This window comes from Rhineura floridana, chromosome 7 (genome assembly GCF_030035675.1).
Source record: "Rhineura floridana isolate rRhiFlo1 chromosome 7, rRhiFlo1.hap2, whole genome shotgun sequence".
Taxonomy (NCBI): Eukaryota; Metazoa; Chordata; class Lepidosauria; order Squamata; family Rhineuridae; genus Rhineura; species Rhineura floridana.
The window spans coordinates 44,072,005-44,097,195 of NC_084486.1; the positions used below are offsets into that span (position 1 = coordinate 44,072,005).

General features: G+C 42.2%; 1 protein-coding gene across 5 annotated transcripts in view; it reads right to left on the reverse strand.

Moving 5' to 3' along the window:
• Positions 1–25,191, reverse strand: part of PRKG1 (protein kinase cGMP-dependent 1) — a 1,123,517-nt gene that overhangs the window by 918,165 nt on the left and 180,161 nt on the right. Inside the window, exon 1 of one of the 5 annotated variants that reach the window (XM_061635363.1) lies at positions 9,822–9,858. The exons of 3 other annotated variants lie outside the window; for them this stretch is intronic. Coding sequence is in view for 1 of the 2 variants with exons in the window: in XM_061635361.1 (XP_061491345.1) it covers positions 1,956–1,996 (41 nt within the window). In the remaining variant the exon portion in view is untranslated. Of the gene's footprint in view, positions 1–1,955; positions 2,019–9,821; positions 9,859–25,191 lie in introns of those variants that run through there. One more of the 5 variants, XM_061635361.1, reaches the window with a different exon arrangement.

Sequence of the window (25,191 nt, forward strand, 5' to 3'; positions counted from 1 at the left end):
TGATTTTGATATAACATCTGATTGATTGATTGATTGACATATCCTATCCTCCAAACAAGTTCCTAAGGCTGCTTACACAGAATCAAAATACAGTAAAAATAATTAACACATGTTAACATCACACATACGTACATACGTATATACATACATACAACGAAGTAAATATTCTTAGGGAAGATACTAAAAGACAATTTTAACCCTTTCGCACTTCATTAGACTAGAAAGGTATACTGTGATCATTGATACCAAACACTTTTAAGTGCTCTACAGTCAGACAAGAGAAGTTCAGACTAGTATAATTAGCAGGTAATTTGCTTACCATACAGTGATTGAGTAGAGTTAATCTGCCAGTAATACATATATTATACAGAGCACAATTAATGTTTATGGAAGTCTTTTGAAAACATTTGGACTATGCAGACTTTTAAATTCCTTGTAGGGTTAATAGCATCAGTCACATTTAATAAACATTATGACAAAAGTTAATTAGCATCTCTTTCCAAATCAATCACAAAGCATAAAAGAGCAGGGATTAGAATTTCAGAACTGCTTTGAACACCTGATGAGTATATATTATGTTAAAAAGCTCAGTCTTTAACAGCTCAGGAGGTGCATAAGGTGTAGTGACATACAACAGAGCTTGAATTTCAGCTGGTTTTTTAAAAAAAATCACAAAAGCCATTAAGAACAGCTGTAATAAATGCCAAGGCTGACAACATTTCCAAAGGGCAGAGTGGGGATACAGCTATTGCTCACTTCCCTATTTGTTCATTTACACCAGGGGTGGGGAAACATTTTCCTGTGAAGGACAACTTTGAGGATAATCTGTCAGGGGCTACACACTAATGGTGGAAGATGACACAGCCAAAAGTGGGCAGGGACTTTGCCACTCCCCTTCCCTCCCTTCCTCTGCCCACCCTCTTTCCCTATTTTGTTTTTTCTCCTTGCCATGAAAGCCAAGCCTCAAGCCTCTGCACAGGGCACTAATTGTGGGGTGGAGCGCACCCCAGACAGCGACGGGGGGGGGAGAAAGAGTTAGAATCCTCCCATCCATGACCCAGCTCTTGCGAGATCACCCACAATCCTGGGCAGTTTCACAAGAACAGTCAAGGGGTGGAGCCATACCCTGGCCTTTAAAGGCCCCAGTCTCCTAAGAGCCGGCCTCTTTCTTCGTGTGCCGGCTTTCCCACCCACACTCCCTCCCCCCCTCCCTCGGTCTTTGGGCATCACTGAGCTGTGTTTAATTGGGTTGCTGGTTGACAGGGCCAGATAGGAATTTTTCCTCTCAACGAATCTGGCCCCATGGTTGAGCAGGTTTTTTTGCCTATCCCTCAGTGGTTCGCTGTGCAATTGTTAGGCATTCATTCACCTCTGTCACAACTTTAGGAGGAAATGGCACTGGGCAGGATCAATCTTAAAGGGGACTCCCATAAGGAGTCCAGTGGGGTACATGATGGCCACGCCCCTAGCTGAGGAGGGGTGCCCCCTCATCCAGCTCACAATCCCTTCTACTGGTTGGTCAGTGGGACCACAGATGCCTTGGGTTCACACCCCACTTGGGTCTAAAGCGGGCCAACTCCCAAGGGTAGTTCCCAACCTCTTGTTGGTTGATTCAGCATTCCTCCAGCATGGGCTGCTGGAATGAAGCAGATCCTTGCCCTACTGCCATGCCAACCCTGCTTTACTTGCTCTAATCAATAAAGTTGTGGCCCTACTTCACCCATAAACCTGTGTCTGGCTGTGTTATTCCCGTTGCTTAAAGGGGATGCAACATGCTCCTACTACACAATTAGGCTGAGGGCAACCAACGCAACTACTAAAACTGCCTATCACTGACATCAAATTATATAAACGACATGTGGGGGTAGGTCCCCACTATTTATTTTCAAATACATTTGGGAGCTTCCCTCTCCTATTATCGAGCACAGGACAAACCATTGTTGTTACTTACTCACCACTCTAGAATGGAAACACTGGCATTCAGTCCGCTATACATCTGAAGAATAAAGGCAACTGATCCTGAAAGAAGAGGCAGGGAGCTTTGGCAGCTCCTGATGGCAGAGAAACCTATTACAAAAGGAACACATAAATTGGCGGCAGACTGACTAACCTTTGTATCTCCTAGTACTATCACTAGTGCCTTGCAATGCAGTATGGTAGGAGATTCTAACATGTACCTTGTTCCTCTCTGTGTTGACTAGATCCTTCCAGCCACATCACCCCCCCTCCCAATAACATAAGAACTGCCTTTGTGGATTAGTGTCTAGATTAGCAACACCCACCCCATTTAATCTGGGAAATTAACTGGAGCCTGGCCCATTCAGATGAGAAATACCTAGATGAGAAACCACCTGAGAGTCTGCCAGGTGCTGCAGGAGAAGGGCCATAGCTCAGTGGTAAAGCACATGCTTTGCATACATAGGATCCAGGTTCAATCCTCAGCATCTCCAGATAAGACTGGAAAAGGCCCATATGAAACCTGGAGAGCCCCTCCTAGTCAGTGTTGACAATCCTGAGTTACATGGAGCAATGATCTGATTATACAAGGCAGCTTCCTATGATCTTATGAGCAGCTGATATCTCTTTAGATATCTCTAGAAACTCACAAGCAGAGCATGAAGATGCCATTTTACCCAAGCATGCTATAATAATTAATTCTAGAAACTGTTCATGAAAATTCTCATTCAAGTGCAGAAATCCTACAACGGCCATGGACCTGGCAGCCCTAATGCAGAGGCATCAGTTAGTTATCATGACTAATTTTCACTGATAGATCTCTATACTACATATGTTTCTAAAATGTGTTTAAAGCTGTCTACTGCAGCTGTAAAATTTAATAAAGTGATGCATCACCCAGTTTATCAACATGAATTTCTAAACCATAGTGAACATCGCTATTTTAGGAACAGAATTCTACTGCAAATGAAAATTTAAAATGATATAAACCTAAACCTAGAGAAAGTAAATGCTCATTTTAATTTATGAAAAACAAACATTGCAGCAACTCTCTTACTTAACAAGATTCAATGACAGTTGCTTTCTGACAAATCCCCCCCCATGCCCAATCTGTGGCATTATTAGGCTTTCCAAATTAAACCAGACAATGTCAATCATACAGAGTTTGGGGCTAATTCTTCCCACCAAAGGCCCTGTTAGATCTGACTTCATGGAACACAGGAAAACACAGTCATTAATTTCCTCTGCTTAAAGAATGTGATCTAAATTGAAATTAAAAGGGGACATATGTGGTCATCATTAACTCTTTTGCTAAAAGCAAAGTTTTTACTAAGCCTGAATTATTTGACATAGTAGAAAGGGTAGGGTTCTACATGTCACCCTCTTCAACAGTGAACTCAGGTGGTGAGTGTTGACAGAAATGGAGCCAGAACAGGGCCACCAAGGAACAAGAGGAAATTATTAGCATGGTTATTCAATCCAATCCAATCCAATTTTATTACGGCCAAAGGCCAGTATAAAAGTAAAACAAACATCATAAAACGATTATTAAAAGAGGAACATATTCAGGTTAAGAATTAATCAGGAATTAGTTTCCAGATCTAGATAAAATATTGATTATTCATTCGTTATTCATTATTATTTGTTACAGTAATAAGCTGGATATTATAGGAATACAGATCATAGTATTGACATAGAATAAAAACATGTTAGTTAAAATTTCTAATACTCATCCCGACATATTTAAGAGTAAACAAGGAGAGCCAAAAAGAACTCAATTTCGAGAATCATTTACCCGATTCCTCCTAAGTAGAATAGCAATTGCACAAAATTTAGCAACTTTCTCTGTGGTTAATTGTTGGTGATCTCCGAGTAGGTATTCCAAACACTTATCCTCACTTCTACCAGGTATGAGGTCTAGGATAGGTTTAATTATTTGATATCTGAGATCATGGTAGTAAGGGCAACGTAGTAGGACATGGGCAATAGTTTCTACCTCATCCTCACCGCAGGGACATTTCCTATCACAATATGGGATTTTATTATATCTGCCATCTAAGAGCATTGATGGTAAGATATTCATTCTTGCAAGGGAAAATGCTCTGCGGTAACTGGGAATGGTGAGATTGGACAAATATGGCATTGGGGATAAAAATCTTGGGTTATATCTATGTTTCCTGACTTGTATTAGATGGTGTTGATAATCAATATCTTTGATTCTTTGTGAAATATTGATCTTGGCTTTTAGATAACCCATTTCTTGGATTACAGGGATAGAAAAACCCAGATTCTGAATTTTATCTATTATCAACTTCTCCCAGGGAGATTGAAAATTATCTCGAAGAATTTGGGGAGAAAGCCCAATGGGATCAAGTTTCAATTTCAACCAAGTGGAAATTCTCAAGGTCCAAATCTTGGATTCTATAGTTGATAAACCAACCTCAAGTCTAAGAATAAAGCTAGGAATACACTTAGGGACCGCAAATATAGTCCTCAAAAAAGAATTTTGTAACGATTCCAAAGCAGAAAAGTTTTCATGGGTGGTAACTTGTATTCCATAAAGTAGTTGAGAAATTACTTTAGCAGTAAATACTTTAATTGCTGGAATAATAAGCTGACCCCCTTTATTGAAAAAGTATGATAACAGGGCTTTCAGTGTTTTTTTAGCATTCCAGATCGTTGCCTTGATCTGCATTTGCCATGATCCGGTAGATTGAAATGTTAAGCCCAGATAGCAGTATTTATTTGTTCAATTGAGTGACCCTTAATTTGCCAACGATGTTTCAGTCTTTTTTTGGTAAATATTAAAACCTTAGTTTTCTCGTAGTTAATTGACAACAATTCGTTTGAACAAAATGTAGTCAAAAATGCTAAGAGTCTTCTAAGGCCAACCAAGGATCTTGCCAACAGAACTATATCGTCAGCGTATAAAAGTATGGACCTGGACCTGGGACTGCCAGCCAGTATCGGTGCATGAGCAGAGATAGTGGTCAAGGAATCTACTATACTATTAATATATAAGTTGAATAGTAACGGGGCTAAAACACATCCCTGCTTAACCCCTTTAAACGTGGGGATGGGGTTAGATAAATGGCCCTTGTTATTGCATCTAACCCATAGGGATGTGTCCAAGTACAGTCTCCGGATCAATAAAAGCAGTCTTTTATCAATGTCCAGGGCACTTAATTTCTCCCAGAGTCTTTCACGAGAGATGGAGTCAAACGCTGATCTAAGATCAATGAAAGCTGTGTACATCATGGTATCAGGCTTGGTCGAGTATTTAGATATTAAATGATAAAGAATTAAGGCCTGGGCAATAGTTGAACGGCCAGGCCTAAAGCCTGCTTGTTCCTGGGCCAATAGGTTCTTTTGCTCTACCCAGGCATTCAGTTTTTCATACAATAGGGTCGCATAAAGTTTGCTAATTATATTCAAAAGACTTATCGGTCTATAGTTGGCTGGATCAGTATGAGAACCTTTTTTATATATTGGGATAATTATTGCAAGGCCCCACTCTTTAGGAATTTTCATTGAGTGGTTAATATAGGAAAACAGAGCAGCTAATAAAGGAGCCCACCATTCTGGGTTTGATTTGAACACTTCTGCTGGGATACTATCACTACCGGGGGCTTTCCTGAGCTCAAGTTTTGCGATTAAGTTGAGGACCTCCGGTATAGTAACAGCAGCCCATTCAGGAATTTCACCTTCCGAATAGTGTATTACAGCGCCAGTGTCAATATTCTTTTGGTATAATCTGGCAAAATAATTCCCCCAAACAACTGGAGGGATATGGCAATCTAAGTTGGATAAAGGTTTTGGCCAGTTATACGAGACAAGTCTCCAGAATAGGGTAGAATTTTTTGACTTGGAGGAATATAGAAGGCATAGCCAGGATTTATTCAGTTCTGTTTTCTTTTTCTTTTTGAGCAAATTTTTATATTGTTTCCTTGCCATACAGTAGGTTAATAAATGTTCAGATGATCTATTTACTTTATAGGTTTTATAAGTTAATACTAATTGTTTTTTATTGTCACGACACTCTTGGTCGAACCATGACTTTGATTTTTTTAGAACATTTTTCCTATTACAGTTAGAAGTTGTTAAAAGAGATTTTTGGAAGGAAGCTACTAGTTCTTGAAAGTAAGGTGACGGGTCGTCAGGATAGGATGTTGTAGTAATAAATTCTCTTATCATTAAAGTAGTTGAAGAATTTAACCATGCATTTAATTCTTTCTCTAATTTGGGTATCCATCTCAGCCTTCCCGGCCGAATGTCTACCTCTTTTTTAGTAAATGTCCGGTGATCTAATAATAAAGATGGTGCATTACAATTGAGAACAATATTTAAGGGTCGGTGGTCGCTCTCCGGGCGTTCTTCCACTTTAAAATTATTAGCATGGTTAAGAGAACCCTGAGATTTTCAGAAGAATGAAAAAAAATCAAAAACAAACCTAACACACCGAGACAGACACAAATAGCTCAATTACAACTGAGCATGCTCAGCAGCCCTGAAATGTTCACTGATTGCTGGAAAAGAAAAATAGAAAATGGGGGGGGGAGTGCAGTCATCTCCTGGAGAAGAACATGGCTGTGTGGCTGTTTCACTCGTATTAGAAGGTGAGAATACATTGAAACATTTTGTTGCAGGTCCCATTTGTTCCAAACAGGATTGAGAAAACATTACTTTGCAATAGCTATTGAAATATTAAACCAGAAAAACAGCTCTAGGGCAGCCACCCAACAATAGGAAATGCACCGCTCAAAAAAAGAGAAAAGAGGATACAGTTTTGCATAAAATATGCATATGGTAATTTTTATGTATAGACACAAAATTAGAAATTAGAAATGCAACATAAGGGTTCCCAAATTGTGGTCCACAATCCTCATTCAGGTGGTCTGCAGCATGTCTGTAAAAATACAATTAAAAACCATGCAGCATCTAGTACAGCACATGGCAATTGCTGCAACAGGCAGGAAAATCATTAAGTGGTCCACCGAGACCCTCAGCAATTTTCAAGTGATCTCTGGTGAAAAAGATTTGGGAACCACTGCCATACATCTCACCATTGTAGAGAGCCAGGTGTGACCAGGGGACTTGTGTGCCTGGTCATTCTGTTGTCCTGCTCCTGCTGTTTATGAACAACAAGGTCCCTACTGTCCCTTCCTGGGATGGCCCTTCAAATAGAGGACTGTCCCCTGTAAAGCAGGACACATGGCCACGCTAACAGCAGCTGAAATGTGTATGGTGTTTGAGAGAGAAAGAAGTAGTTTCAAGAATGAAATGTGTAAACAGTGTGACTGTAAAACAATCTGACAAGATTTAACTGGCATGGGGGAAGAAGAGCAACAGTAACAAGTATTTAGGAGATAGGAAGGAAGTTGCTTGTCTCTGGAAGGCTTATGGATATGGCAGTAGAGAAAAATTGAAAAAGGAGCCCAAGAATGAGACAGCTGCTTCCCAGGAATTGAGTATATGGTGATGCCGTTTTCTTAATTAAGCATGCCCAGTCCAATCTGTTTCCAACCTCATTCAGAAAATCCATGTCAGTATAATGATGACGTAGCTGAAAGTAGATTAGGGATACAATTTGGAGATGCCACATTTTGATTTTTTTTTCCAATATGCATCCTTTTTTCTCAACTAGCTCCAATCTCCTGTTACGATGAAAGGAAACACATGTAAGATAGCACTCGATACAGGATTCCAAGACCAACTACTCTAGGACCTAGGGCACTGTTAGCCAATAGAGTATCCTCCAGATGCTGCAGGACTACAACTCCCATCATCCCTAGCCTTGATGATCATTAACCTTGATGGTAGGGGCTGATGGGAGTTGTAGTACAGCAATGTCTGGAGGTCACTACATTAGCTACCTCTGCCCTAAAGAGTTTGCATGTAGGGAACATTCCCAGCACCATCTTGGAGGCACTTTACCAGAGGAGGAAATCAGGGTTACCATCTAAAGATCTCATCTGAGAAACCTTGTGGAACTGACACAATTTGTGATGTCTTCTCACCAGCAGCACGGTAATATAGGATACTCTACTGTTTCATTAATAAAACATATTGAGCCAATGCTAACATTTCCAGTTTACAATACATGGCTTAGGGTAATTTTCAGCTTCCATGTACTATACTGTATTTTGCTCTGTACTGGGGAGATTCTTTTCTAAAAGTGGTTAGGAGACTATATTCTCAATGAAAACTGAACTATTTTGTCTGAAAATAAGATGTTTCACCTGTTAGATCTTCAAACGCTAATGGACCTTTTAAGTGTATCTTTGAGCTCTGCATCTCCTTAACAAGGATATGACAGCAGTGATAATGCTGGTTGCAATGGAGATCAAATTGAGACATGAATATAGCTAGAAATAAGGACATAATCAGTCAACATTTGATCACTCCAGTCCAGAGTCACTTGCAATTAACCATGTTCTTTCTTTTCCTAATTAAAATAAAATACAGGAAGCTGTCATTTATTCCACCACAAAACCCGAGGCCAGTGGGAAATCAGCTGAGAGATTTCTCAGGCTTGCTAGTTTCTTTTTGTAGGTGAGTATGCCCAGGAGGCCTACTCACAAAGCCAGAAGGATCAACTGATTAAATTATCTCAAAAGATTTCTACCATTCTGAGTGGCAGACACTTTTCCTTCTTTGATTGCATCTGAAATGGAACTGTAAAATTGGCTATATCCAGCCTGGCATCTAACTTTGAATTAAAAATGCCAATATTTCAAAACTGGGAAACAAGGAATAAAATTCCACATTCCTCAGTATAGTACAGCTACTGGGGAATTTCATTTGTATACATTATGTTTGGTTTCTGCTGCTGTTATTAGAAAAGTATTTAGCCTTGTTTTCATGAGTCTTTGTAAAATACAGTTTACTCCTATGTAAATCAGTATTCTCACCTTAACAAATGGGGTTGATATTTCTTTCTTATTTTAAACTGATCTATTTTGAATAGGCCTCAAAGGGTAAGTTAGTTTGCAAATGCAAACATTTTAAAAGGAAGCATCAAACTCTGCATAAAAATATACTGCAAGTCCCACATCCAAGTACCGTGTGGATTGGCCAGCACCCAACAGAATTCAGATCCAGAGGCTGCTTTGAATGCCAGGACTCAGCCTGGAATGTGAGCCGTAATACTAAGGAAAGGATTGCCTTTGAGCAAGTGCAAAGTATGTTCCACTCACAATGAATAACCATTGTCCATACTGGTGGTTGATGCCCATCAGGAGTAGTAGGGTAGAAGACAGGGAGGCCATCAGTAGGTGGAGCCAGAGCCAGTGACAGGCAGAACCAACCCCCTAACAGGTTATATGTAAAAAGGTAGTCAGGTGAGGACAGACTGAGGTTGGTGGGGCAGTGCCCAATTCACCCTAATAGACCAATGTCCATTGACTCAGGGACAATGATTCCAAATCTGAGAGGGCAGCTTCAAGGAAATCTTGAGGTGCAGGCAAGCCAGGGATAGGGTTTGGGCTTGCTGGCTGGCCCCGTTCCGACTGTATTTCCGACAAACTGGAATACAGTCTCATCCCATTTTTCTTCATTTCTGCTAAGTGCTGCTTTAATCCAGTTTGATTAAAGTGCTGCTGGAGGAGAAGACTTTGCTCATGGAGTGCTAGCAATCAAGCAAGCATCTCTTCTCTTTCTTTCAAGCAAGCATCTCTTCCTTGCAAGCAAGCATCTCTCTTTCTCTTCCTTGCAAGCAAGCAAGCATCTCTCTTTCTTTCTCTGTATTTCCTGCAACCAAGCAAGCCTCAATCACTCTCCCTCTCTGTTTCCCTTTCCCATTTCCTGTCAATTAGCTTGCTGTTAGCATCTCTTATTGGGAAAGGACAAAAGAGAGAAAGTCTTACCTGCATGAGGAACACCGCCCCAAACTCCCAGGCTTCTCTTTCTGTTACCAAAGGAGGAAGGCAGGCAGGAGGCTGGGGGAGATATTCTTTAGCCCCACCTAATAGCAATAGTATTGGATGACGACATTGTACTTCTGCCTTCCCCTAGCTCCAGAGATAGAGGGAGAGTTAGAGTGATATCTCACTGAAGCTTTCTGAGTTTACTATAGAGAAAAATCTGGTAATAAGGAAAGACCGTGGAAACTGGCAGGGCCGGCTCCAGGAATGCAGGGGCCCTTGGGCATCAGCTTGCCCTGGGCCCCGGCATGTGTGTGTGTGTGTGTGTGTGTGCATGCGCACGCACCCCCCCACCTACCTGTCTGCTGTCTTTTACCATTGCCCTTAACGAAGATGGCGGCCGCGGTTTCCCTAAGGGGATGATGCCTCCGACGCCATCTTTGTTGATGGCACGCATGCGTGCTATGCGCACGCATCTCTGCCATCAACTAAGATGGCGGCAGGGGCTTCAGTAACTTAGGGAAACTGCGGCTGCCATCTTCATTAAGGGCAATGGTAAAAGACAGCCGACAGGTAGGTGGGGGGGCGTGGGGGGCCCGTGGATCGTGGAAGGGGAGAGGAGGGGTGGCTGAGGGCCCCCCTGTAGATTCAGGGGCTGTTGGGCCAGTGCCCCACCTGGCCGCCCTTTAGAACCGGCCCTGGAAACTGGAACCCTTCAGGATCAAACCACAATCAGAACAGGCTCTTGCTGACATTTATTTTATTTTATTTTATTTTATTTGTATCCCACCCTTCCTCCCAGCAGGAGCCCAGGGCAGCAAACAAAGCACTAAAACACTTTAAAACATCATAAAAACAGATCCTAAAACACATTAAAACAAAACAGCATTAAAAACATTTTTTAAAAAACAACTTTAAAAAAGGGTTAAAAACATTATTAAAAAACATATTAAACAATTCTGACACAGATGCAGACTGGGATAGGTCTCAACTTAAAAGGCTTGTTGAAAGAGGAAAGCACTTTAGGACTAAAGAGTGGGTAAGTAGGCAGGACCACTTTGTCTTTGTGGAAAATGCAGCATTATCTATTCACTGACAGAGCATTCATTTCCGATACCCTCTTGGCCAATGTGACAGCCACTAGAAAAAGAACCTTGAAAGATAATATACATAAGGAGATGGACTTAAGTGGTTCAAATTCTGAAGTGCCTTCAACACCTTGTGTAAGTCCCAGGTTGGGAAGCAGTGCTGTACTGGTATTGATGTCACAGTTGCTTCTTGGAGGAAACACTTCATAAAGGGATGAGAACCTAATGTTTATCCAGCAAGTTTGACAGTATTGACAATAGTGCTGACACCTGGCGATGCAAAGTACTTGGTCCAAGACCCACTGTTAGTCCATCCTGAAGAAAAGATATGATTTCCTTTAGCCCTGCTTTCCTTGGAGTGTAATGCCGATGCATGCACCATGATGAAAATACCTCCCATGTACCCATGTTGTGAAGGCACAACATGGAGGATCTGCTGGACGCTATCATTGTGTCCAACACTGAGGTAAGTAAACCCTCTTTCATGAGTCTAGTCTAGTTAATTTCCATGCATGAAGATTCAGCCAAGCAGGTCCCTGATGGAACAGGCAACCCTGTGACAAGAGATCTGGTCTGTATGGTAGAGGCCACGGGGGAGAGGCTGCTAGGCTGATTATCTCCAAAAGCCAAGGCCTGCAGGGCCAGTATGGAGCAACTAGAATTACTGTCACGTTCTGCTCCTGTATTAAGCACAGGAGTCTGGAGAGCAGAGGAATTGGTGGAAATGAATACAGAACTCCTCTTGGCCACTGTGCTGTGATGGCATCTATCACCTTTGCTTCTGGATCCACATAGCGAGAGAAGAAGATGTGTACCTCATGGTTGATGAGAGATGCAAACAGGTCCAGCTGAACTTTCCCAAAGATCCTGCAGATCTCTTTGAATACGTTGTGATGCAGTTGCCATTCCCCATGCTGGATCTGTTCCCAGCTCAGCCATTCCACCTGCACATTGCCTTTTCCCTTCAAATGTTCTGCTGATAAGAAAATCCAGATGAGCCTCTGCCCAGCCCAATAGGAGAGCCGCCATCTCCTGAAGGAGGGGAGATTGTTCCCCCTTGCCAATTCAAGTGGCCTTTGGCAGTGATATTGTCGGTTCTCACTAGAACAGATGTCAGATGACAACACATGGTAAAGTGTTGAATAGCAGGCCTGATCACACATAATTCCAGCAAGTTGATAGGCTGAAGTGCTTCCACAGTTTTCCATTGGCCTACACCATCCTGCCATTGCACAGGGCTTCCCACCCTGACAGACTGGGGTCTGTACTAACTTGTGTCCATGGTGGATCTCTGAATTGAACTCCTTTTTGCAGATTCTTGGACTGAAGCCACTAGTGGAGTGAACAGCGCACTTGAGATGTCAATGACTTGAAGATGATGCTTGGCCACTATTTCCCTTTGAAAAGGCAATAGAGCTCATTGGAGTAGGCGAGTGGTGTCTTGCCCATGGAGTAACTTGGATCGCCAAGCTCATGAGTCCCGGAACTTTGGCTAGTTTCCTGTGGTTTCAGAGTGAGACATTACAATGGACTGCACCGCTGATTTGTCTGACTCAACTTCCTGCATATGTTCAGCAGGGGATAGCTGAGGGGTCCTGCCCCTAGGAACTGCACAGAGGTCTAGTGAGGTATGGGTGTGTACCCTCTGAACCCAATGTGAATTCTGAGCTGGCAGATTTAGAGACTGAGAGGTAACATTTTTCAAGGGGCTAGGTGCAACTACACACAGAGGCTGGAGAGTTGCAGCTAGACCCTTTGACAGATCTGCTAGCAAAATATCCCCGACAGCCTGGTTTAATTGATCTGGCACAGGCACCTGCATAGTTCACAAGGGGACTGGTTCCGCAAGACCGATGAAATCCTCTGAAGAGGATCTAGGGAAAAAAACTGCTGCTAGCCCCTCCCCCACTAGTCTCCTTCATACTCTGAGAGTTGCTCCTGATCTCTTATGGATCTGCTCAAAACGGATTGAGTAGCCATCAGATCTGCTAAGGTTCCTGCCAAAATCACTTCTTTCCTTTCCTTGGCATTGTGGCCATCATCTTGGACTGACTGAGTGTCCAGCGAGAACATCATAAGCCTGCTGCTCAGTTCCCCATGGTCTCTGAGGACCAATGTATTGAACGGTTGAAGTACTGGTGTGAGGGACGCTGCTGTTCTGACCAGGGCTTCTCCCCCTATGATTAAAGATGCTGCCAAAACACTCTCTGGCTTGATGGACGAGGGGCTGGTGTTAGCCGCCTGGCTTCACATCTTGGCTGCTAAAGAGACTTGTGAGGCAGGAAAGATTGGAAGTGGTGGCAATGGTTGGCCCTTCTTAATCGGAATGGCTGATTTTTCTTTCAACTTCCCCATGGCCCATCTTACGGTGTGCTGAATGGGCAGCTTTGTAGCTTAAGGTTGAGGCCAACTGTAATCCCCACAGCACTTTTAGCGCCTTAGTGGTATGCCATCTGGGCAGCAGGCTTAGCAGTAAGCTGGTTGCAGCTTGGCACTTACTTCAGGGCTTGGTGGCCTATCAAACAGATAGCTGATGGCTCCGGAGGAAGGGTAGGGAATAGTGAAATGACGAAGAAATACTGAAGGGAATGAGGAATAAATTTACTGAGACTCCAGGGAAGACAAAATGGCAGGCGAAAACTAAAGGTGTAACAGAAGTTTGTTTTGTTTTTCAAGGTTAGAAATCACAGATATGAACACACATAACACAGGAGAGAAAAACCAGAGGAGCACTTGGAGAAACAGACACAAAAAATAAAAGCCTTAAGGTGAAGGAGTGGCAGAGAGCACAAAGAAACACAACCATGTATAGTGAAGGCAGAATAGAACTGTGTTTCCGAGGCTAAGGGGAAGCTAAAGGAAACAAGAAAAATTGAATAGTGCTATTCTGTTATTCAACCACAATGTGGAGCTCAAGTCCTGCCTGAGATCATCTTACATGCATAGGAGAAAGGGGTGGGGTTAGACTAGCGTCGTGTGCCCCGGTTTTCAGAAGAGAGAAATAAAGACGCACTAGAACCAGCAGAACATTAAGTGTGTTTCTACCCTCATACTTACTATAGGTAATCAGGTAAGTAGCACTTTGCAGGCCTGTTTGTGATACCACATTTTTTCAGGTTTTCTATCAGCTGTGAGCTACTTCATAAGCAAAAGTTTCTTTTCAAAGCTGGAAGTTTTCAGAAGTGTACTAATTGGCCTGCATGTATTAATGTACAAAAGATTACAGTCTATGTTATTTATTATTATTATTATTATTATTTATATCTTGCCCTACCTCCAAGCAGGGTCCAGGACAACCAACAAAAATAATACAAAACATCGTAAAAACAGACATTAAAATATATCAAAATAAAATATCTTAAAAAATATGTTAAAACAAAACATCTTTAAAAACATTTTTAAAAAAGTTTTTTAAAACCTCTTAAAAAGCAAATCCAACACAGACGCAGACTGGGATAAGGTCTCTACATAAAAGGCTTGTTGAAAGAGGAAGGTCTTCAGTAGGTACAGAAAAGATAACAGAGATGGCTCCTGACTAATATTTAAGGGGATGGAATTCCACAGGGTAAGTGCTGTCACACTAAAGGTCTGTTTCCTATGTTGTGCAGAACGGAACCCTTGATAAGATGGTATCTCAGGAGGTCTTCACCTGTAGAGCGCAGTGATCGACTGGGTATATAAGGGGTAAGACGGTCTTTCAGGTATCCTGCTCCCAAGCTGTATACGGATTTGTCCACCAAAACTAGAACCTTGAACTTGGCCCGGTAGCAAATGGGCAGCTAGTGCACGGCCGGCTCCAGGAATGCCGGGGCCCTTGGGCATCAGCTTGCCCTGGCCCCCGGCATGTGTGTGCACGCATGCACGCATGCACACACAAGTGCCCCCCATGCCCCCCACCTACCTGTCTGCTGTCTTTTACCATTGCCCTTAACAAAGATGGTGGCCACGGTTTCCCTAAGGGGATGACACCTCCCCTGCCATCTTTGTTGATGGCACGCTTGCCAACTAAGATGGCGGCATGGGCTTCAGTACCTTAGGGAAACTGCAGCCGCCATCTTCATTAAGGGCAATAGTAAAAGACAGCAGACAGGTAAGTGGGGGCACGGGGGGCGTGAATCGTGGAAGGGGAGCAGAGGGGCGGCTGAGGGGCCCCCTGTAGCTCCAGGGGCCGTTGGGCCAGTGCTCCACCTGGCCGCCCTTTAGAACCGGCCCTGAGCCAGTTCAATTCTGTCAGCAGCAGGGTGACATGTTGGTGATACCCTGCCCCAGTGAGCAGTCTCACCACCACATTTTGCACCAGCTGCAACTTCCAGACCAACCTCAAGGGCAGCCCCACATAGAGCACATTATATTAATCCAACCTGGAGGTCACCAGTGCATGGACAACAGTGGTCAGGCTAATCTAGTCCAGAAACAGCCACACCTTCTTACCAGCCCAAACTGGCAAAAGGCGTTTCTAGCCTGAACAGACTGAATGTAGCTCTTCCAGCCATGATCCTTTTAATCATAGGCCCTCTCATTTGCATGCCTTTTTTACTCATTCTACAAACTACAAGTTAAGATTTAGGAACATGATCTAAACATAACAAAGAGAAAAACAAAACAAGCAGCTATAAGAATTTAAGAATGTACTTAGGCCAGCAATAAATTGCAACAGATATTTTTCTTAGCCAGTGTAAACTACTTCACTTTCATGCCTGCAGATAAAACAACCTGATTTTTTTTAAAGATGACCACTATATCTACAACCATTTTGGCAAAAGTTTAAAGTTTTGTTCTCTGTTTTATGAATAACAATTTGGCATTTTCAGTTGAAAGGAAGTGTAACAAATGCAACAGAGTGCCAAGAAATCTGCAAGTAACATAAATTAGCACAAAAATGCATATCTGATTACTTGACGCTAAAAGAACTAGTGTCTTTTAAGCCTGCAGTCCTAGACATACTTACCTAGAGCAAGTCCCATCAAATTACATAGGGCTTGTTCCTGAGTAGACCTCCATAGGATTACACTGCACAAGTCTGACCTACTGTGGACAATACTGAATTTAGACATTCGAAAGGAGAGTTACATGGGAAAAAGATGGAGGGAGATCAAAGTACCATTAATCCTTCTACAGCTTTGAGAGACATACTTTGTTTTCACCTGGCCCTAGAGTGCCATGTGTCCTGCTTTACAGAGGATAGCCCTCTATGAGGAGCTGTTAGAGCAGCCTTTCCCAACCAGTGTGCCTCCATATGTTGTTGGACCACAACTCCCATCTTTCCTGACCATTGGCAATGCTGGCTGAGGCTGATGGGAGTTGTGGTCCAACAACATCTGGAGCAGAGCTTGGAAAAGTTAGTTTTTTGAACTACAGCTCCCATCAGCCCAATCCAGTGGCCATAATGGCTGGGGCTGATGGGAGTAGTAGTTCAAAAAAGTAACTTTTCCAAGCTCTGATCTGGAGGCACACTGGTTGGGAAAGGCTGTGTTAGAGGCTAGTCCTCTGTTTGAAGAACTCCTCTATTAGAAGGATTGTTCAGTTAAAGTTCATTTTAAAGATAAAGAACCATAAGAGAGAGTAGGGGCCTTAAAAGTACCCATCAACCTGGGTTGATGGCAGGCACACAGGTCATCTGGTTATAGTGTTCCCAGCTATGCTGAAATGTATTTCTATTTAAATTATAATAAATTATATTATTCTATTTATGAGTTGATTCCCAAAATTCTCAAAGTCACTTACAAAATCAAATGCAAAGCACAATGTTAGAACCCAATGGTTAAATGCAAGGTTAAAATGCAATGCAAAGTTGCATCTCTCTATATAAAAATTGCATATGCACATTTTATGGAATCCTGTGCCCTCTTTTCTTGGCCACCCTACCCAGTTGTATGGCTCAACCAATTGAAGCCAGTAAAGCAAATAACAGCATGAGAATGGCCATATAGATTTTGAAAATTACATGTGGGAAAAGAGTTGAACATCCCCCCCCTCAAGGATTCACAGAGAGAGAGAGAGATGCTTTACAGTTAAAATAATAATCAGGAGATCTAATCTCATATCTTACAGCTCATCAGTGTCTCAACCTTTGATATCATATCGTATGACTGTTGTAGTTCACCTATAATCTTTTTGAAGCAATGTTGTAATAAATCATAACTACTTCTCAAAGGGCCCAGAAGAAGTAAGAATGTCACAAGAGGAATAAGAAGCTGTAGGGACTAAGCTCAGCTGCATAGTTTAAAATAAATAGCTAAATTATACATCATTCTTGGCTAAGACTAGCAGCTGTTACTTCTTGAATGAGTGTAGTGAGACAGTGATTTCTTTATAACACTCTTTTGCCTTTGCTAGCTGTGATTACTAAGGGAGAAAAAAGATAGTTACCTTACTTAAAGCGCTTTGGAATCTTGCACTCTTGCTTAATAGTACTGTACTGTCTACAATTAATCTCTTGCTCATTTGGGGTAAGTTTTTTTTTAAAAGCAATCAGGCGCAGTGAGTAAAAGCTAGTATAACACCTGGAAAATAGATCTTAATGCGGTATCTAAAAACTCATTGATATATGACTGAGTGGAAGCACCCTTTTCCTTTCTAGACAAACTACACCAAGGTAGCTCTCATACTAGTATAAAAGAAGTGTTCCCATTTTCATCAGATAAACTATATTGGAGGGGTGAAGTGGGGCCTGCAACAAAATGTTGCAGTATTGTATGTTTGTGTTCACTGTCCACATCTGTCAGCCAGTCTCCCCTACACAATAGTCCATTACATTCCCTCTCCCATCTGATTTTCCATTCCTCCCCCACCCCCCAATTCAGCATTATATGGCCACAGACTACACTTAGGCCTCATTGGGCTGCTTTGGATCCCCCCCCCCTTATCCTTAGGGGGGTTTTCTCCTAAAACTCCTCTTTTCTGTACCCAGCTTCCAATCATCCTCCCTTAGGGCCCTTCCAGACTGCTGTTTTATTGTGTGTGTATTCCACAGCATGTTTTTAAAGTGGTAGATTTGTTCTGCTTTAGTTTGTTCTTGGATGCATCCCCAATGCTATCACATTATTATCATCTGGAGTGGCTATAGCACAGCAAAAGCAGGACAAAAATAAACCAGAACATTTGTGGTATAAAAAATTACAAGAGACGTTACAGGATACGCACAGATTGGAAATGAAGCAGTGTGACCACTCCAGAACATTTGTAGATGCAAATAGTATTAAAAGAGGGTTTGATTGTGAGGACCCCAACACCATCATGAGTGCACAATAAAAAGGATGTCTGGAGGAGCCCTCTGGCAGTTCTGCTTCCTCCATTCCTGAAACAACACGATAGAGTGGGGATTTCATAGAGATGTGAAGGCCCAGGAAAACAACCAGAAAGATTTGAGAAAAACCTGTTTAACCCCCATCCCCCACATTTTTTCTGCTTTTTTCCAAAAAAAATGAAAAGTACGGGGCTTTTCCCGCACTTTTTTCTGGGCTTTCACATCTATATACAGGGAAGTGACAGTGGCTCTGACATTCACCTAGTTTCTTAGCTATAGGCCATCTTTCCATACAGATTTATATAATTTGATGGACATCTTACTAGTTAATTCAATATTTCGGTCCCTCCAATTTATTGCACAGTCAAGATGGAGGCATCAATAAGAAGAGCCAATGTGGTGTAGTGGGCAAAGTATGGCGTAGTGCAGTGGTTCCCAACCTTTATGATTACGGGACCCCCTTTGTAAGCTAAAAAAAATTGTGACCCCCCACACACTAATTGCAATTGTAGTCTCTATTGTAATTGTAATTTTTAATTTTAAAAATGGTGCATGACAAAATCACATCTCCAAATAAATCTTTCCATAAAAAGCTCCCTGCTGACAGCGAGGTGTTGCTTTCTTAATTCAAAGTTCCAATGAAATTGGTATCCCCCTTCTCCCCACAGTCTGAAGATGTACAGTCCTGTCTCCCAACAGCAGTAGGTGACAGTGTTGGACTAAGATCCAGGTTCAAATCCCCACCCAGCCATGAAACCCACTGAGTGACCTTGGACCAGAAACAGTCTCTCAGCCTGACCTTTCTCACATGGTTGGTGTAAGGATAAAATGGAAAGGCAGGGGAAAACCATATGCACCATCTTGAGCAACTTGGAGGAAAGGTGGGATATAAATGCAATAATAATTAAATAAATAAATACAATTCAGCTGCAGTATGTAGATCCCAGCCTCAGCCAACCTGCTAAGCTTTTCAATAATAATAATAATAATAATAATAGAAGCAGCAGCAATGTGATAGTAGTGGGGATGCTAGATTGTGAAGACAAAAGGGTGGATAGATTGAGGAAGGGGGGGTCAGTGCTTTTACCTCTGTGCCTGACTACTGTCCCTCTTTATGACTTCCTAGCACTTTTGATGATCAGTTTTGCCTTTTCCTGATTCATCCTACCTTCGCTGAGCCTCCTTCTTTAGTCTTTCTTATGTTTTCTACTGTGATTTTGTTCTTATGTTCAGTTCTGAAGTGGTAGAAATGGTGTGTGGCAAAATCACATCTCCAAATGTCCCTGTCCATTAAAAGCTCCCGGCAGACAGAAACCCAGAATCATGAATTGCATTAGAAACTCCCTGATGTGCTAATCTTCTATCTGCAGGGAGGTGTTGCTTTCTTTTTTTAATGCAAAGGTTCAAACAATTTGGTATCCCTCTCCCCCCCCCACCAGTTTGAAGATGTACAGTCCTGTCTCCCAACACCAGTGGGTGACAATGTTGAGCTGCTGAGCTTTAAAAAACAACAAGAAGAAGCAGCAATTTGGTGGTGATTGGGATGCTAGAATGTGCACTGCAGACAACAGGGTGGATGGATTAAGTTGGGTGGTTAGTGCTTTTAGGCCTTGGAACGATCATGAACTGATAATTTGGTTAACATGCATTTGCGGAATGAGAGTGGAGCAGAAAACAGATCAGTGCATGCACACACACAAACACACCTGCCCCTCCTGCAAGCATCTGCAAGCGTGCATGCATTTGGGCATGTGGGAGGGGGGAAGCCCTCAACTGCCGCAGCATCCTGGAGAGAGAGATTGGGGGGTACAGTGTAGGTGGAAGAAAGGGGGATGCTGGCACACACACTTAGCCTCAGAGATGGGGGGCGAGCAAGTCCTGGACTTTCTCATTGCTGCTTGGCTCTGTCTGGGCCAAAGGCGAGACCTGGGCAGCCTCGCAAATAAGACTATTTTTTACAAGGAGGTGGCAGCAGAGCAGGAGCCAAGAAAGGCAGGCACACTGGCTGCCAGGAAGGAAGGGGGGAAGCAGCTTTTACTTGTAGCCTTGCTCCTTTTTGCTTCATGAAAAGCCTCTCCTCTTGTTCTGAGCAAGGGCATCGTCAGCAGCAGTAGTGCAAGGAGCTGGTAGCGGGTGATAATAATCCCCTCTTCTTCCTGGTAGCTCCATCCTCAGTCTACTTCAGCATCTGCCATGTGTTTTATAGGCAAACGCCTGCCCTTGGCATGCCTGAAAGATGCTCTGCTGCTTCAGCAAAAGGCCTCCCTCTCGTTTGGAGCAAGGGGGGGGTATTGTCTGCAGAGACAATGGGGAACAGACAGCTTTCAGGGAGTGAAGACTTTTTGAAAAAAATTAATAAATAATTCATTTCTTTACTGTTTGTGGCCCCCTTGAATTACTTCACGGCTCCCTTGGGGGTCACAGCCCCCAGGTTGGGAACCACTGGTGTACTGGTTAGAACCTGAGGAGGCCAAGGTACATATCTCCACTCAGCCACGAAGCTCATTAGGTGACCTTGGCCAGTGACTATCGCTCAGCCTACCTACCTCACAGGCTTGGTGAGGATAAAATGGGGAGGGAGATAACTGTGTACGCCACCTTGAACTTTCCTTGAAGCACAAGTGGCATATAAATGTAATAATAAATAAATAAAAGAATGGAGATAAAACTTGATATAATTAACAAATATAATAGTAGTTATTTAGTGTTGGAAACACCAACATAACATTTTTAGTGTTAGATTGGATTAAAACAGAACACAAGATTGCAAGCTTGGGCATTCTTATACCCTCAAGATTATACAGGTTGACTTATCTATTCCTTACACAGCCTGCCCATCTTATGACCTACCAAGGTGAATGTTGCCTCCAGGAGAAACCTTCTAGATTTTCTGCCTGCCTAGGATTGCAAAACACCTGACAAGCTTTAATATACCTTGCTGGCTACACTGGGCTTGGTAGCTCACAAAGTAAGCCAACATGCTATGGGGTTTCATGATATAAATCATCTATTTGCCTTTGTACTTTACAAAAATGTTAAAACACCACAGCTTAATAAAGCTAGCAGGACCTCCAACTTCTCATATCACGATAGATTTCAGTAACATGCTGAAAATCTGCAGCACAATAGCCACAGGACAGAGCAGAAGTTCCCTGCTGCCATCTTTTGGAATCTTTCCACAAGGAAAGAGCAGAACATGCTGTCTCCTGCTCCTATCCTAGACATGCAATCCAGAAGGATACCAATGATATGAAAGCCACTGGGAGTCCAGGAGAATCAGGAGGTAACATTCTATTACTTTTTCCTGGCAAAGGTCATTAAAGAGAGCGACCAAGGCAGTTTCACTGAACTGGAAACTCAATTTAAATAAATATTCAAAGTCTTCATTTATTATCAAATCCATGTCATCCAGATCATTATCAAATCCATGCCATGTAGAAATATCTACTCGCTTGAATATCTTGTCCAAAAAGAGGGGGATTTGCAACCAGATGACAGATAGAAAAATCATCTGGATCCAAGAAGACTTTCTTCAGGAGCAGTCTTACAGCTGTCTCATTCAAGGAAGTGAACACTGCTCCCATTCCAATGAGGCATTCACCACTTCCCAAAGCTACTTAGTCACCTCTTAGGTTATTAGCCAATATGGGCAAGAGTTGAGCATACTGCTGATAGACCAAAACTCTCCCAGTGCTCTGACAGCATCTTCAGACTGCAGTAACTGAAGCTCATTCAAGCAATAGCAGCAAGAAGGGATAAGGGGATGTCCTGTGATAGTGCTGCACCCAATATGGTGTCCAAGTCTAAGAGGATTTGAGCAATCCTATTCATAAAGGGCTTAGCAAATGAGTCACAGAGTGTTGCTGAAGGTTTGGGAGATGCCTTCCTACAGCAGTTTGGTTGCTTGGCACTGCATATCACCTCCAACGTGTGCGATATCACCAAGTGATAAACTGACAAACATATCAGCAGATTTTAGCCCCAGTTGACATACAGGTTGTTGCAATCATTTTCTCAGACCTCATTTTGCTCTTTACTACATCTGATGATTTGAAGAATCACAGGCATCTCCCCCTCGACTGATTGAAACTTCAGAAGACCACCATAAAAGTGGCAGCCAGTTTTGATGAGGGACAGCTAGATTGTTCTTGGTCTTGGATAACAGATGTTTCTGAGAAATCTACCAGGACAGTTGATGGGGAAGATAATGACACTTGGAAAAGCAGACGGCATAGCAGATGTTGTTGCTTAGTAGGAGCAGGCATCTGGCAGTATGAGAATCAAAGCAAGTTTTCCCCTTGTGCCCCATATCTAACAAACAATAGCGGCACAGGAAAAAAGGACAGGGCTTGCAATTGCTGGTTGAAAAATAGCACCATTCAGCCTTGCCGTATTTCCCCAATTAAACGCTGGTGCCCTATTGCTCTGCTCTTTTCTGCAACCAGATTAATAAATCTATCAAATGCTTTCAGAAAGGTAGTCCAGAAGTAGCTCTTTCCCTTGAGATTTTCAAGTGAAAAAGAATGCATAGCTGCAAAACAGAATGAATACGAAGGGGTGATGGAATTTTTCTCCTTAGAATGACATAAGACCTTATTCTGCCAACATTATCTCTGGGCATGAAATGCCATGTCAATGACAGCAATTGACAAAAGAAAAAGAACACAATTTGAACTGCCCTGCTACTTTACATTATGGAAGGCCAAATAAAATAAATGAGAATGTTATTCCCATTGTGAGAAACTTCATTTCAAACAGCAAAGGGCAGCACGTGTTTATACTCTGAAATAAAATTGTATGTCAAAGGAATACTAACAGAAATTGTACTTTTAAAAATGCATATATATCTGCATCCCGATAGATGGGTTTCTTATATCAGTTCTTCCTTAAGCAATAATTCTTCCTTAAGCAGTGATCAACCAGTTGAATGGAAAATGTGCCAGCCATGATTCCCTGGTTTATTCCCTGCCAATGCATGTTGAGTGCCAAAAATTAAAGGCAGAGCTAGTACTAGGAAAGGCCACTGGCTCAGCACTTGTGCCATCTGCAAGCCAAATTAAAGCAACATCTTTTGATGTTTTCCTTGCTATGGGATTCTTCCAGGAGCAACTTGATATAGATGACTTTAATTATATAGGTTTTAATACTAAACTATGTTAAATTAAGGAAGTTCATAGAAGGATTTTTTTATCCACTCATTTCCCCCCTCTTGAACCTTATGAAAAGACTCTCTGGGGTTCGTGAGCTCCTGAATAATATGGGATAGAACTTGGGGTGTGGGGGGAAGAAGAGCAAATCACCCAAAATTGGGCTTGCATCATAAGATGTTAACTTTAGGAAGTTCATAGAAATAAAATTTCCCATCCCTCCCCTCTCCATAGCATCCCCTGCACTCCATCCCACATTGTTCAGGAAGTCCCAGTGACCATCTAGAGAACCTTTGAAAGGGAGCAGGGGGCAGGAAATTTATCTTCCATGAATTTCTTTAAGTTAATTTATCTTAGGATCCAAGCCATTATGTTTTCCAGATAATGGCACAGCATCCTTTCCTCATATCCTCCTCCAAGCTTATTTTCAACTATTCCACTTCCAAAGAACAGCAAGCAAGCATTCATAAATGGATAAACAGTTCTCCTTTTGCATTTTCTACTTCCACAATGGAATTATTGAAGTGCACGCAGAGCTGAAGCCAAATTATTCAACTGTTCCCATTAATGCCAAAAATTGTTGTCACACAATCACATTTTGGTGAATCAGGTCCTTAACAATGGTAGTATTTTGTAACAGTAGCCTTGAAGAGCTGAAGTGCCCCTTTACTATGAGAAGGACTTGTAGGAAGTCATAAAAAACAAAAACACTCAGCATGAATGTATGGTCAACATAATGTTTGCACCATCATGTTTTGTCAATATGGTTCAATGCCACTGAGAACTGGAACTTGGCCAAAGCAAGCTGCTATGACTGTTCTACCATGTCCACTAGTGGTTTCAACAGTCATGCAGAAGTGGCAACAGTGGGCGTGTGAATAACTTTCAATCTGACTGTGATTTCTGGTGTAACTTACAAGGAGAAACTCACCCTGTGATGAAATGCATAAGCATGAGGAGAAATTTGATTTACGTCTCATGTAAGCCGAATCAATCAAATTCACACTTTTCAAAATGATATGAGAACCGATGCAGCCAGTCCTTCTAAATTTGCATTTATCTGAATGTTGTGATGCAGTTCTCAAACCAAGCAATTCTTACAAAAATGCATATATTAAGGGGAAATGTGTATAAAAATGAATATATTTGTAAAAATAACATACAAAAATGCATTATTTATTTATTTATTTATTTATTTATTTATTTATTTATATACTGCCCCATAGCCGAAGCTCTCTGGGCGGTTTACAGCAATTAAAAACATTAAAAACAAATATACAAATTTTAAAACACAAAATACAATTTAAAAAAAAAATTTAAAAAAAAATTAAAAACAATTTAAAAACATGCTAAAATGCCTGGGAGAAGAGGAAAGTCTTGACCTGGTACCAAAAAGATAACAGTGTTGGTGCCAGGCGGACCTCATCAGGGAGATCATTCCATAATTTGGGGGCCACCACTGAGAAGGCCTCTCCCTTGTTGCCACACTCCCAGCTTCCCTCGGAGTAGGCACCCAGAGGAGGGCCTTAGATGTTGAGCGTCGTGGTTCATGTCAGGAGAGGCGTTCCATCAGGTATTGTGGTCCTAAGCTGTGTAAGGCTTTATAGGTTAAAACCAGCACCTTGAATCGAGCTCGGAAACATACAGGCAGCCAATGCAAGCGGGCTAGAATTGGTTTTATATGTTCAAACTGTCTGGTCCCTGTTACCAATCTGGCTGCTGCATTTTGCACAAGCTGTAGCTTCCGAACCGTCTTCAAAGGCAGCCCCACGTAGAGTGCATTGCAGTAATCTAGTTTGAAGGTTACCAGAGCATGGACAACTGAAGCCAGGTTATCCCTGTCCAGATAGGGGCGTAGCTGGGCCACCAACCAAAGTTGGTAGAAGGCACTC